The sequence below is a fragment of the Hyaena hyaena genome, unplaced genomic scaffold (assembly GCF_003009895.1).
Source record: "Hyaena hyaena isolate Hyena2069 unplaced genomic scaffold, ASM300989v1 scaffold_856, whole genome shotgun sequence".
NCBI lineage: Eukaryota > Metazoa > Chordata > Mammalia > Carnivora > Hyaenidae > Hyaena > Hyaena hyaena.
The window spans coordinates 687,201-703,084 of NW_024081491.1; the positions used below are offsets into that span (position 1 = coordinate 687,201).

At 40.3% G+C, this 15,884-nt stretch overlaps 1 protein-coding gene across 1 annotated transcript in view; it reads left to right on the plus strand.

The window, feature by feature from the left end:
* The first annotated feature begins 930 nt into the window (after positions 1 to 930).
* GPATCH8 (G-patch domain containing 8) overlaps positions 931 to 15,884 on the plus strand; it is a 94,196-nt gene continuing 79,242 nt past the window's right edge. Inside the window, exon 1 of the mRNA XM_039220030.1 lies at positions 931 to 1,017. Coding sequence (XP_039075961.1) covers positions 973 to 1,017 — 45 coding nt within the window. The 5' untranslated portion in view covers positions 931 to 972. The remainder of the gene's footprint in view (positions 1,018 to 15,884) is intronic.

The window sequence follows — 15,884 nt, forward strand, 5'->3', positions numbered from 1 at the left end:
GACGCTTAACCGACTAAGCCACCCAGGCGCCCCGAGGATCCAACTCTTAGTTTCATCTCAGGTCATGATCTCACAGTTCACGGATGGGACTGAGTCTCAAATCCGGCTACGCGATAACACAGAGCCTGCTTGGGATTCTCTCTGCCCCTCCCCTTCGTGTGCCTGTGCTTTCTCTCTCTCTCTCTCTCTCTCAAAATAAACATTAAAAAAGCCAACTCCTAACAGTTAAAAGGCCTTTAAATCTAACATTCCCTTTGCTCTAAGCCTCTGGGCCCCATGCTATTCCTAAAAGTCAAAGATCATTTTAGAGATCTCTGAAATGCACTGCACCTTGTTTTATTTTTTTTTGTAGCACTCGTTAATATTTAAAATTATGTAAATATTTTACTATTTATCTGATTTTCTCCACTGCAACGTAAGTCCTATGAGAGAAGCGCTCGTTCCTGTCTCGTTAGCCACTTAATCCTCAGAGCAAGCCAGTATTCGAAAGGAGCTAGTCTGGTCCCAATTCCGCGTTTTCAACCACTACATCGCGTTGCTATTTAGTGACTAAAGCTGAGGATGAGCGTCTGCACACACAGGGAAACAAGAGGGTAAGAAAATATACCGCACTCGTACACGCGAGCAGGTGGAACACATCCGGACACAAGCGCATTGTGCCCCCATGACCTTTCTTTCCGGAAGCGCTTGCTGCTCTCGGGCGCGAACGCGCACGCGCGGCCGCCTGGGTCGCTCTGGGCCGTGAGAGGAGAGGGGACTTAAGGGAAGGTTCCGCCTCCAGGGCCGCAAGGCGCCTGCGCCTGGGGGGCTCCGTTCTGGACGCTCTTTCTCGCTTCCTCCCTCCCTCGCCTGCGCGCGCCGGGTGGGCGTGGGAGGAGGCGGGGAACTGGGGAGGCGAGCGAGGGGGCGGGTGTCGCGGGAGGGAAGGAACGAACCGGAGAGCTTCGTCCTAAGAGGAGCGAAGGCGGCAAAATGGCGGACCGCTTCTCCCGCTTCAACGAGGACCGAGACTTTCAGGTAAACACGGGCGTCGCCGAGGATCCGGGAAGGCGCTGGCCCAGCCGGGACCTCCTCCTCCCCCCCCGCTCCCATCTCTTTTCCTTCAGGCTCCGCTCCGGATTATGAACCGGCTCGCTCTGCTCCCGCCTCCCAATTCTTCAAGGGGCCTCCCAGCTTGAGGCGAGGCCCCGTCTGCTTTCACTTCGTATTCTCTTACCTGTTAAAACTTAGGCCGCCGCATTGGCGGCCTCGGCCTGCTTGGGTGGGTTTCGGAAGCTCGGGCCGCGGACCGTGCTCCCCTCGGGTCCTCCCGGCCTGCGGAGGCGTCGGGCGGGCTCCCGGGAAGAGGGGGGTGGGGAGAAGAGAGGTGGGTTGGGAGGTCTTCGGGCGAGTGTTGCTCAGACCGGGGCTCACGAACTCCTGGGTTTTGCCCGCTCGGCCCTGCTTGGGCTCGTCCTTCGTCCATCCTCACTCACTATGATAAATCCCTTTCATTGTCTTGTCTTCATTTCTTCCCACGGAAGAGGGTGCGTTAGTTACCCGACGCCGTCTTGGTTGGTCAAACATAGAAATTTCCGGGCATAAACGTTGTTGTTGTTATTAGGCCGTTAGTTTTGCTTGGAAAACAGTCAGTTGTCGGACTGTGGGCGCCTGAAGCCCGGCCCCCGTCCTACCTCGAACGATGTTTAAGAAGCGTAATGATAATGGACTTCCTAAGCGTGTGATAACTAGCGCCACAAGCTTCTTTTTTCCTTTCTTTAGTTGCAAACGTTGTATGGAAAAACGTCCTCGTGATGGCAGGCATTATTGAGCAAAACAAACAAACAAAAAAAAGCCAAATTAGAATAACTCGGCTTTGGGGTGTTTAAAAATCCTTCCCGTTGAGCATTGTTCCCGCAGAAATCTCGGCGACCAGAAGGGATTTAGTAGAGCTTGGCTATTTCTAGGGTAAAGTACATCCTTGGAGTGTCAAAGAAACCACCGCATTACTACCGCATATCCTGGCAACAGCAATTTGGGTCAGGGGAGGAACATCCCAACTCGTTTTTATCCCGCTGCGGATCTTTCTCTGAGTATCAACACAGGATACTCTAGATGTGTTTCAGAAGGCGATTTGAAGGGTTCGAAATTCCCCGAAATGATTGGGTTGGTAAATAAACAGGTAAAGCGGTTAACCCAACATTGTTAACAGTCTAGTGCATATAGAACGCTTGTTGAGAAGTTTTGCGGCAGTAAGGGACCTGGGGGCTGTTGAAAAGCCCTGAGATCATGCGCCTGCTGTATAGCTGCAGCACAGGACTGGATCTCAAGGTGTTTTAAGAATCTAACGCAGGTCCAGGGAAGTTGAAGCAGTTCCTGTATAGCCATTCGGTTCCTGAGAAAGATTGTTTTTTAGGGAGAATCGTAAAATGGGAGCAGGCCCAAAGATGTGTGGGTTTTATTGGCTAATTTTTAAAGAGACATGTTGTCAACTAAAATCCTCAATTGCTTTTCAGAGGAGGGAATTTCAAGGTGACCTAATAAAATTGAAAATAGATAATATGGACAATTAAGTTTGAAGGGAAAATGGCTGTCAACCCCAGAAGTTCAGCAGGCTTAAACAAACAGCATTTGCAGAGCCCTGAAAGAATTTGAAAATTGGATAGCAGATTTTGAGTACTGTCACCTGAAAAAATTGAGAAAGCCTCTCTAACTTTTCAAGTAAGAGTTCTTTCTCTCATGCTTTGGTTGGGTTTATGTAAAACCTGGTTGGTAGTCCTTTGAGCATAGTACGTTTATTTGAAGTTTATTTCCTGCTTGTATGTTGGAATAACCAACTCCTGCAGTATTGAAGCAGTCAGGAAAATGCAGGTTTTTAAAAATTCAGATGTCCTAATATTACAGGTATAATAGGGTATTGGGAATGAAAACCTTTTAGACAATTATAAGATGTTACAACTTTTGTAAATTATTGTACTGACATTTCTAAAAAGCATCCATTCATTTAAAAATGCTTAAATGGGGCACCTGGGTGGCTCAGCCTGTTTAGTGTCCAACTGCTGATTTTGGCTCGGGTCATGGGATCAAGCCCCATGTCAGGCTCTGTGCTGAGCTTAGAACTGCTTAAGATTCTTTTCTCTCCCTTTGCCCCTCTTTGCTGTTCTCTTCTTTCTCTAAAGTAGAAAAAAAAATAGAGTAGTATTTTTTTCTGGATATTTTGATGAAAGGAAAAAGATTGATTCTCATTAATATGGTTTTTCAATTAACTTTATTGAGAGGAAATGTAATAGTATGCTCCTGAATATAGTATATCGGAAACAAATTTCAAGGTTGGGTTATTCAAAATTAAATGTGGCCTCTTTTTTTTTTTTTTTAATTTTTTTTAATGTTTTATTTATTTCTAGGAGAGAGAGAGAGACAGCGTGAGCAGGGGAGGGTCAGAGAGAGAGGGAGTGACAGACTCTGAAACAGGCTCCAGGCTCTGAGCTGGCAGTCAGCACAGAGCCCGACGCGGGGCTTGAACCCACGAACCACGAGATCATGACCCAAGCGAAAGTCGGACGCTTAACCGACTAAGCCACCCAGGCGCCCCATATGTGGCCTCCTTTTAAGGTTTTAAGTGATAAAAGAGGTGAAGCCATTGAATACACTTGAAAACAAATCCCAAGTAGGTTTCCAAAGTGCATAGATCCTGTTGCTTTAAACAGATCTACTTACAGTACTAGAGATTTTTCTGTGCGTCTTCTCTGGTAAGTTCTAGGTGACTATCGTTTTCTTTGCCTTTAATTTGGCAAGATAATTTAGAAGTATAAAATTTCACTCTTTGCCAATTTACCATCGAGTGCACATTTTGGAGAGTTTATGGTATCTTGAACTTAGTATTGAGTCAGAAGTGTGGTCACTAATTTGTAAACACCTGAAGTTTCAAAGGTGTTTTGTATAATAGTGAAGAGCTTAATTAACTGGTATGCTGCCTGGAGCACTTATGAATATAAGGAGTAACCATTACCAGGGACCACACATTTAAACATTTTCAGTAAGTTTATTTTTTATTTTGTTTTGTTTTTAAAAGCTTATTTATTTTAAGAGAGTCAGAGAGAATGTGCACAAGTGAGCACAAGTGAGTGAGGGGCAGCGAGAGAGGGAGAGAGAGAATCCCTTGCAGGCTCTACACTGATAGTGAGGCTTGAACCCACAATTTGTGGGATCATGACTTGAGCTGAAATCGAGTCTGATGCTTAACCGACTGAGCAACCCAGGTGCACTTCAATAACGTTATTTTAATAATAAATAGGTACCATTCTACAGGTTTTATGTGTATTAGCTCATAATCTTCCCAATAACCCTATGAGGTAGGAACTACTAACGCCCGTTTTCAAATGAGGTATTTAAGGCACAGAGAGTTAAATAGCTGGCCAACTACGTACAGTGGATAAATGGCAGAGCCTAGATTCACACTCTGGCTCTTAGACTCTTGAACCTGTGCTCATGATCATTATCTCCACTAGTAATTACGTATTTTATGTAACTGTAATTTGAGTCATCAAATATGGAGGGTAAACTTCTAGGTCACAAAGAATAAGTGAGTTTTTAGAGAGATGACACAAGTAGTTTTTACTATGTTCTCTTTTGTCCAGATCTGTTTCTTGGTCTCCCCGGGCCTTCTAAGGAGACACTGACAGTGATGAGTTATACTCACATAGAGGATATATTAACTTATTTTAGTTAAGACATTCTTTTGTGTAGTCTTTTTAGGTGATTTTTTTGATCTTTGGAATTCTTCGTAATTTAGGCTGATGTATTTATTTTTTTTTAATGTTTAACTTTTGACTACTGCTTTAAGAATCTGACCTCAATTTCTGAATGAGACATGACTTCTGCCTACATTTGCCAGGTTAAGGCGTATTTGTTCACAGATTGAAGTGTTAACACAAACTAATGGAAAATATGTAGTATAGTTTAAGATATAGGTGTATTCAGTACTTTGAATTACAGGTTCACTAAAGAAAGTTTTGTTTGTACAGCAATGTGCAACCATAAGATGTTAAGATCTCAGCATTTAGCGATTGTGCAGCTATTAATGGTGACTCTGCTGAATGCTATGAAGAGATACGTTCTTTAGTTTGTGTTCTTGCAGAGGACTGGTGATTTAAAGTAGCCTCTCTTCACTTTTTGTTCTGAATGTATTCTGCATTAGATTTCTAATGAAAAAGAGCTATGATAATAGATCATTGAGTAATAAAAAATGAGAGAAATATCTTAAGGCTCATAATAAAAAATAAAATTACCCAAGGGTTTTGTACAATCTATGTAAGTAATCATAGTGCTAAATGGCAGTAAATGATGTATTACTTTTATGTAGTATGTTTGTAGGATTCTTCTAGGTGCTTCACGTATGATACCAGGATGTGACCTTCAGGTAATTCTGAAGTTGAGACCATTAATAAGGAAGTTACAGTTTTCAAGTACTTAGGGCACAGAAGCATGTTAGTATACTTTCTGTGGTGGTGTCTTGTAATAAAATTTTCATTTTAATGCAGACATGCCAGAAAGGACACACGGGCAAGTGTCCTAATCTCTGTTTCCTGGGTCTCCTATCGTCTGGAAGAGATGCCACTAGCTATGAGAATCAATGTCTGTTTTGCTTGGGATACTAAAACTTAGGCAAAATCATTACTACTCCCTTTCTCAACACATTATGATACGTGGAAAGGATTGGAACCAAGGCTGTACCAGTTTCAAAATACTGATGGTAAATTGGCATGGTTATTAGCAAATGCAAACTTTTTCATTAGTATATTCTCAGGGGATGAAGAGTTACCATGTAAGGGCAGCTTAGCTTAAGGGAAAGCTCTCTGGTGGTGATTTGAAGGATACAGGGTATATATTCAAGGTGTTTGAAAAGGGACATTTCAGGGAAAAACATCACAGAGAAAGACATTTATGGGTTGCATTGGAGGAGAATGGGGTTGGCAAGAATTGTGATCACAGGGTTTCGTGTGATGGTATGCTTATTTGTTTTAAAAGTAGCCATGGGAGATGAAGAAGAAACAGATCTAGAGGAATATAGTATTAGGCTGATGATTTACAGCGCTGTTCTAGTGCCATCAGTGTTCTAGAAGAATAGGTGTCCTTGTTGTATTCCTTCCTTTTATCCTCTACATATCACACAATTCTCACTAGAGTACTGCAGAGGGATTCTTTTATCACATTTTCTCAAGTCTTTATGATAAATTATGTAACCACGACGCCTGGTGGCTCAGTCAGTTAAGCATCCAACTCTTGACTTTGGCTCAGGTCATGGTCGCAAGACTCCTGGGTTCAGCCCACTGACAGTACAGAGTCCGCTTGGATTTCTCTCTCTGCTCCTCCCCTGCTTGTGTGTGCACACTCATTCTCTCGCTCAAAAGAAATAAACTTAAAAAACACTATAAATTATATAACCAGGATTAAAAATTGTGACTTAATTTTTTAAAGATCTATATCATTAGTTATCCTGATTCTGCTGCTTTGTAGCTGAGATATATTTCTATATAATTTCTGTCTATTTGGGTACATGATGAAATGAAAAATGGACAGTATTTTCTTGTCAAGATTACCATTTTCTGGGGTACCTGACAGGCTCAGTTGGTGGAGCATGCAACTCTTGATCTCAGGGTGATTAGTTTAAGCCCCACATTGGGCGTGGAGTCTGATTAAAAAAAGAAAAGGAATAGAAATTCATGAGATCTTGAATTATGTATTTGAAACCCATGTAGAGATTTCATCTTTTTTTCTTATGACTTAATAATTTCTAATATTTTATTAATAAAAATGGGTTCCAGCTTGAGGTTGACATCCCGTTCTTGAATTCTGTTAAAATTCTTTCCCTGAAAACAGCTTGGTACTTTTGCTTGTGTGTCTGGCATTAAGTCTCTTTTCATATTAGCATTGCCATTTAGCATTAAGTGAAAGCTGACTCATGGTTAATTACCAGAGGAATTACAAATGAGCACCACAAATACTGAAAGAAGTCATTGATTTGATATTGCAGCAAATACCAGAAGATGTTGTAATGATTTTCCAGTTATAAAAAGTGAATTGTCTATTTAACTGTAGAAGTCCAACCAAATGTGCTTAATGCATTGTGTTAGTCAATGCAAAAATTTAAATATATCCAGCTAAAAGGATATATTGTACTGTTATGCTTATACTAAATGATTTCTTTGGGATTTAACAAATGTGTTTGGTATCCTAACACTTAATACAGGAATTTATGGAAGGAAAAGTAGCTAAAGTTGCTCTGGCATTGTACGTAGGTTATAGCATGCAATATTTTTTTTATTACAAATAATTCTTTTTTTTAAATGTTTTTATTTATTTCTGAGAGAGAGAGAGACCGTGTAAGCAGGGGAAGGTCAGAGAGAGAGAGGGAGACACAGAATCCAAAGCAGACTCCAGGCTCTGAGCTGTCAGCACAGAGCCCGACGCAGGGCTCGAACCCACAAACCCTGGAGATCATGACCTGAGCTGAAGTCTGACGCTTAAACGGACTGAAGCTCCCTGAGCTACACAGGTGCCCCAATAATTCTTTTTTAGTTATGTATTTTGAGAGAACACAAGAGCTTGAGCTGGGGAGGGGCAGGGAGATGGGGAGAAAAAGAACCCCAAGCATCACCGCAGAGCCTGATGTAGGGCTTGGACTCAGAATTGTGAGATCATAATCTGAGCCAAAGTGAAGAGTCTTTTTTTTTTTTAAGATTTTTAAAAAATGTTTTTTATTTATTTCTGAGAGAGAAAGACAGAGAGAACGTGAGCAGGGGAGGGTCAGAGAGAGAGGGAGGTACAGAATCTGAAACAGGCTCCAGGCTCTGAGCTGGCTGTAAGCACAGATCCCGACGCGGGGCTCGAACCCACAAACCATGAGATCATGACCTGGGCCAAAGTCAGACACTTAACTGCCTGAGCCACCCAGGTGCCCCAGGTATATCTCTTTTCCCTTCTTTGTCCTGCCACTACAGTTTCTGTTGTTATCTGGACATACTAGACTCTTATTATTCTTGTTTTTGCATATACTCTTATCTGTCTGGAATTCCTACTATATTCAGCTCAGTTTTGGTGTCACCTCTGACATCTTTGATACGCAGAGTTAGTTACTCCATTTTCTGTGCTCCCACAGCACTTTTGTAATTTTTCAGTAATAGCACTTTTACTTGTAACAGTGGCAGCTAACAGTATGCAGTCCTTACTCTGTTGTGTACACCATTATCTCCCATAATCTCCCAGTAAGGCAGGTCCTATTACCCCCATTTTATAATGAAAAACTTAGCCAGATCGCATGGCTGGCAAGTTGAAGAGGTAGCTTTCAGGTAGTTTTTGAATCAGTCTCAGCCTTTAATCATTGTGCTTTTACCTCTACTGCTGTATACTTCTTATAATTTATCTCCTCACACCAGACTTAGAATTCCTTGAATGCAGAGTCTTTGTTTTATTCATATTTTTGTAGCATTAAGCCAGAGTATGCACTTAGAAGTTGCTCAGATATTTGAATTAATGGTTAAGTAAAGTCAGATATCTTAAGAAGAGGCTTAGTAGAGTCTGGGAAGAATGTAGACTTGGGGACTTAGCTTCCTGCTGTGCTGTGGATTATCTAGGGTGAACTGTTACTTTCTGTGATATCTTATAAAGCCAGTTGAGGGGTATTTCAGGTATGTATTATGGTCTGTTATAATTTCATTTTATTGCATATTGTATATAATTACATCAATCATCTTTTAGTTGTGAGTTTCCTTTTCTGTGACACATTGTTTTTCTGTGAACTAGGACAAAAGTTCTGTCAAACTTCTGAATAGAGATCTGTCATACCAGCCAATGGTAAAAGAAATAATATATGTTACTATGGGTCCCAGATGAATTCTGGAGACTGTTGTGTCCCTATCTTTTTGAATATGTCAAGAATTTTTTGCTGTATTTTCATGCATTTCTGAAAAGGGTTGAAAAAAGTTTGAATTCTTCTGTGGAGTTTTTTAAAGTTGCTAATTTTTCAGTGTTGTGCTTTTTTTAAGAAACCTTTTCTTTCTTGTTCTAGTTGAATTATCCAGAAAATTTGATGTCAAACAGGTGTGCATGTATTTTTAGACTAGTATGTGACTGTTCATACCCTTGACCCAGTGTAATATGTTTTCAAGTTCTTAGTTGTTTGCTGAGATTGCTAGCCAAGTATCTTTCCTACCAATTTATGTAGAATTAAGTTTAATAAATGAGTTTTTCTCTGGGTATTGACTGGTCTCAACGGTGCTTTAAAATAATTATAATTTTGTACCTCTTTAAACCTCACAGCCTATGTAGTAATGCTGTAGTATAATAATCTGGATTTTACAGCTGAGGAAACCAGCCTAGGCCTAGACAGATTTAGTAATTCACCCAAGGTGATACAGCGAGCAGATGGTTGTGATTTGATTTCTGGTGACTCTGGTTTCAGAGATCTTTGGTTTTATAAGAGTATACTGGAAGCCATTGTAAATCAGACTGCGTGATTATGAAAACAATACTGAAGAATTGGGGGGTTTGAGGAGTTGACCACAATGATGTTTCTGTCAACTTTCTAAGTGGAAATGAATTTTAAGTATACTGATAAAATGACACAATTATTCCCTAGAATGTTCATTTCTTCTTTATAGGGTTTTTCCTCCTGAGACGTTTTCTTTCTGAATTGTTCAGGATAATACTAGAATTAGTTTATCTGGAATGAATAGGGGAGAGGGGACAGAGCTGAAAGTCTCTATTTGGTGACAGAGGAGGACTGGTTTTGTTCATAGATGGAATGTGAAGCTATCCTGTATGGCTTTGTCTGCTAAACATGCCATTTTTTGTCTATGGTAGGTAAAATCAGCATCATTATATGTTTTGAAATTAGAAAGTCCAAATTATGAACAAGTATGTTGCTTGAGTTGTAAGGTCGGGCTATGATTAATATATCGTCTTAGTGACATTAGACAATCTCTAAGGGAATAATCTTAAGTACAGTACAAAAGATAAGTTTTGTTTGGGGAGATTTGAAGCAGAGAGAGACAGGAACATCTATAATATGCAGCCTAATGGCCAGAGCCAGGTGCTAAAAGATAGGGCCAGCATTGAGTGGCACAATATACTGCCAAAGATAAAACTACTTTAAACTTGGCTCATACCTAGTTTAAATGGGAAAAGTCAGACAGGATTTAAAACTTTAATCTGTATAATCCTTGTGTTAAATAATTGATTTGACTGTTGATCAGATGTCTTGGATCCAGTGACTTTGACTATGAGTAATGTTTTTTCATTAATTTTTTGGGAGGAAATTGTGTTAAATTTTAGTAGTCCTAGTTAGATGGAAGAGAATATCACCTCTTTAAGTCTTAAATATTGTGTGTTGTTGAGACTATGCGATGTTTATTATGTTTAAACATTTTTTTAATGTTTATTTTTGAGAGAGAGACAGAGAGCAAGAGTGCACATGCATGAGTTGGGGAAGGGCAAAGAGAGGAAGGAGACAGAGGATCCAGCCACACTGACAACTGATAGCAGAGAGCCTGACGTGGGGCTCAAGCCCATAGAACCATGAGATCATGACCTGAGCCAAAGTTGGATGCTTAACTGACTGAGCCACCCAGGCATCCCTGTTTTCTGTGATTTTTAAAGAATTGTCCTGATAATTTCCTCTTCTCTGGTTTTAATTTTCCCTATGGGATTGTATAAATTCCAAAATCAGCACTGGTGAGCAAATAACAAGATTCCACTTATATGGATAAATTTAGGTCAATCCCTGTCTCTATTTATACTTAAATGATCATCACAGCTAAATTTGTAATAGAGAAGGTTCCACATTTGTCTTGTGCTTGGAAGCAGAATCCTTGACCTATAAGGAACTATAGAGTTACTGTGTATTTTAATGACATGCAGGTCAGCCAGGTTCTATTCATTTATTATTAGACCTACCACAAGTTGAAGCCTTTTTTTTTTTTTTTTTTTGAGACAGGCAGTTGAAGGAAAGTCTGTTGGGTATATGTATACGTGTGTGTACATTTTAAGATCTGTTTTCCTTTAAAGTGAAATTGCTTCTGGGGCGCTTGGGTGGCATGTGTCTCCCTCCCTCTCTCTTTCTGCACTTATCCCACTTGTACTCTCTCAAAAATAAATAAACCTTAAAAAATTTTTTTAAATGAAATTGCTTCTAGTCAGGTCCTTTTGAATTTAAATTTCTTTTCTTTTCTTTTCTTTTCTTTTCTTTTCTTTTCTTTTCTTTTCTTTTTTCTTTTTTTCTTTTCTTTTCTCTTTTCTTTGTCTCCCTCCCTCCCTACCCCCTTTCTCTCTTTCTTTCTTAAGATTTTTAAGTAATCTCTATACCCAGTGTGGGGCTTGAACTCACAGCCCTGAGACTAAGCATCACTGGCTCTACTGACTGAGCTAGCCAGGTGCCCTGAACTTAGATTTCTGATCACCATAAATGAAAAACTATATTTCAACTATGACAGCACATAATATGTAGAAAGGAAGAGTTGATTTAGGCATTGGAGTGTTTCCAGCAGTCATTAAAAATAAATTTTAGGGGGCGGGGGCACCTAGGTGGCTCAGTTGGGTTGAACGTTCAACTTCGGCTCAGGTCATGATCTCACGGTTTATGAGTTGGAGCTCCAGATCAGGCTCTCTGCTGTCAGCGCAGAGCCCACTTTGGATCCTCTGTCCCCCACCCCCCCCCCAACTTTCTGCACCTCCCCCGCTCACACTCTCTCTCAAGAAAACAAACATTTAAAGTAAGTTTTAGGAATACTCTAATATAGGATCTGTAATTTTTCACTAGGATAACTATGTTATGGTTTATTCCTTTTATCCTGGCATATTTAGTCCTGGCATATTTAACACACCCTTTTACTCTAAAAGTGCCCTGGTTTGCCTGACACATTTTGTGATCATCCTAGTTCTGATGGGATTTGAGAACTCTAAATGGGATTTTGAAAGCAGGGTAAAGCAGAAATACTTCTCTTAAAATCCCTGTTGAGGACTCCACATAATCAAAGGCCATATTGACCATTTTTGGAAAGAATGATTTTTTTTAAGTTTATTTTTGAGAGAGAGCATGAGCACAAGTGGGGGAGGGGCAGAAGGAGAGGGGAGAGAGAATCCCAAGTTCTGCATTGTTAGCACAGAGCCCAATGTGGATCTCAAACTCACAAACTGTGAGATCATGACTTGAGCTGATATCAGAGTTGGATGCTTGGGGTACCTGGGTGGCTCAGTTGGTTAAGTCTCCACTTCAGCTCAGGTCATGATCTTGGGGTTCATGAGTTTGAGCCCCGTGTTGGGCTCTTTGCTGACAGCTTAGAGCCTGGAACCTACTTCATATTCTGTGTTTCCCTCTTTCTCTGCCCTTCCCCTGCTTGAACTCTCTCTCCCCCCAAAATAAACAAAAACATAAAAAAAAATTAAGTCAGATGCTTAACCAACTGAGCCACCCAGGCATCCCTCTTTTTTTTTTTTTTTTTTTTTTTTTTTTGTAAACTCTACCCCTAACATGGGGCTCAAACTCAAGACCCTGAGAACAAGAGTTGCATGCTAATGGGGTGCCTGGGTGACTCAGTTGGTTAAGCCTCAGGCTCTTTTTTTCTTTTTTTTTTTTTAATGTTTATTTATTTTGAAAGAAAGAGACTACAAGCTGGGGAGGGGCAGAGAGAGGGAGAGAGAATCCCAGCAGGCTCTCTACTGCCAGCCCAGATCCGATGCGGAGCTAGAACTCATGAAACGTGAGATCACCTGAGCCACCCAGGTGCCACAAGCCTCCACCAACTCTTGATCTCCGCTCTGGTCTTAATCTCAGTGTTGTGAATTAAGGCCTGTGTTGGGCTCTGCACTGGGGTGAAGCCTGCTTTTTAAAAAAGTTTAGTAAGTCCAAGTTCATCAGGATGACTTGGAAAAAAAATGGGTATGGGCAGAAAGAAGCAGGAAATAAAAAATATATTACTATTATCATGAGCACCACCACCATTACTATTATAGTTTGTGCCCTTGGGGGTTTAAAGTCAATTTTATATTCTTTACATTCCTTCCTCTTTTTTTTTTTTTTTTTTTTGCTTTTCTAGTACAACATTCAAAAGGGACAAATGGATTCAAAGTGAAAAGTAAACCACTTAATTTTCTCAAAGACAGCCACTATTTCCAATTACATGTGGATTCTTTTAGACATACATAATATGTATACACACAGGCGTTCTCCACTCTTTCCCCAAAGAGTAGCATGTAAACACATCTTTCAGCACTTTGATGTTTTTTTTCTCTTACTGTGTTGAGATTATTGCATAACTAAAAGGTTTTTGTTTTTTATTTTTATTTTAAGCAAGTTTTTTTAAGGTTTATTTTTGAGAGAGAGAGAAAGCAAGAGTGAGGAGAGGGGCAGAGAGAGAGGGAAACAGAATCCAAAATGAGTTTTGTACTGCTAGCAGAGAGCCTGATGTGGGGCTAGAACTTATGAACCATGATATCATAAAACCTGAGCTGAAGTTGGACACTTAACTGACTAAGCCACCCAAGTGCCCCTATTTTAAGTCTTCTGTTTTATTTATTTATTTATTTATTTTAAATATTTTTTTAATTTATTTCTAGGAGAGAGAGAGAGACAGCGTGAGCAGGGGAGGGTCAGAGAGAGAGGGAGTCACAGACCGAAACAGGCTCCAGGCTCTGAGCTGGCAGTTAGCACAGAGCCCGACGCGGGTCTCGAACCCACGAACCGCGAGATCATGACCTAAGCGAAAGTCAGACGCTCAACCGACTAAGCCACCCAGGCGCCCCTTATTTATTTTTTTAAATGTTTGTTTAACTTTGAGAAGGAGAAAGAGCGCACACGCGAGTGAGGGGCGAAGAGCCGGACAAAGAATCCTAAGCAGCCTCCGTGCTGACACTTGTGAGCCCGATAAGGGCTTGAACTCACAAACCGGAGATTACGACCTGAGCTGAAGTTCAGTGCTTTCTTACCCTGACTGAGGCATCCAGTCGCCCCAAGCATTAAGTTTTAGACTTATGGAATAGTTGCAAATATAGTGTAGACTTTGGGATTACTACTTACCCAGTTTCCCCTCCTATAATAGTTGTGCAATAACCGTTATATAATGATCAAAACTAGAAAATTAACACTGGTGCAGTAATATTAACTAAACCATAGTCCTTGTTTGAATTTTACCACTTTTATCTACTAATGTTCTTTTTCTGTTCCAAGATCCCACCCAGGAATCTAAATTGATTGCATTTAGTTTATCTTAATCTCTAATCTGTAACATTTCCTCAGTCTTTCCATGTCTTTTGTGATAGCAAGCAGGTTTTTTTTTTTAATGTTTTTTTAAAAAGTTATTTATTTCTGAGAGAGAGAGAGAGAACGTGTGTGGGGTGTGGGGGGATAGTCAGAGAGAGAGGGGAAATAACAGAATTTAAAGCAGCCTCCAGGCTCTGAGCTAGCTGTCAGCATAGAGCCTGACACGGGGCTCGAACCCACAAACCGTGAGATCATGACCTGAGCTGAAGTCAGATACTTAATCGACTGAGCCACCCAGGTGCCCCAGCAAGCAGGTTTTGACTAACTCTGTTTTCTTTATGGAGTATTGCTTCAGAATTATGGAGTCAAGGTTATTACTATTTTTTTCATCTTTTGAGTTTTGTATAGTATAATACATTGGCAGGAACATGGGACTAAGAAGCCCCACACCGCTAAATTGCACACCTGAAATGAATATAACATTGTGTTTCAAGTATACTCAAATAAAAATAAAACAAAATTACATTTATTCCTACCATCCACCCCACCCCCACCCCCCATGAATCAGAACTCTTTTATGAATTAGGGACAATCTGTGTGTCAGTTTTCTTATCTGTGAAATACGGGATGATTAAAACAATCCCCTAGGGGTGCCTGGGTGGCTCGGTCCATAGAGCATACAATTCTCTTTTTTTGTTTTTTTTTATTTTTTGAGTGGGCTTCATGGCTAAGCATCTGACTCTTGATTTTGGCTCAGGTCATGATATCATGGTTCATGAGATTGAGTGAGCCTCTCCCCTGCTTGCGCACATGCATGCACTCTCTTTCTCTCAAAATAGCCATTTTTTAATCCCCTAAATTCAGCTGATTGCCAAATCTTGTATTATATCTAATAAGTTTGTTGGGATAAGATTTCTGAAGATATTTTATAAAGCTAAAAGAACCTGTACATATCTATGTATATGGGGTGGTATTAACCCTTCTCAAAATCTTGTTTTAAATAAACCTTTTAGGACAGTTTTAGATTTACAGAAAGATCACTAAGATAGCACAGAATTCCCATAGATATACACCCAGTTTCCCTTATTATTAACATCTTACATTAGCTTTGCACATTTGTTACCATACTAATGGACTCACTGATACATTGTTATTAACTCAAGTCCAAACCTTGAGTACTCCCCTCATGTCCCCATATCCTTAGTACTCCATGTCCTTTTTGGTTTCAGCATCCCATATAGGATACCACATTGCATTCCATAGTTGTCATGTCTCTTTAGACTCTTCTTGGCCATGACAGTTTCTAAAAACTTTTAAAGGGCAAAACTTTAATGTAATTGCCATTAATTTTGGGTCCAATTTAATATTTCAGTTTATCATAAGTACCTATACATGTTCTATAGCACAGAAGGACCTGTCTAATTTTTGTATATTTAATTTTTAAAAATTTATTTATTTTGAGAGAGCATGTGAGCATGAGCTAGGGAGAGGCAGAGAGAGAAACCAGGGCAGGCTCCATGCTGTCAGCGCAGTTGTGCTTGATCCCATGAACCAGGGGACCATGATCTGAGCTGAAGATGCTCAACGGACTAAGCCACCCAGGCACCCCTAAGTCCTCTTTCTTTAAGGAGCTATTTAGTCTTTAAGCAAG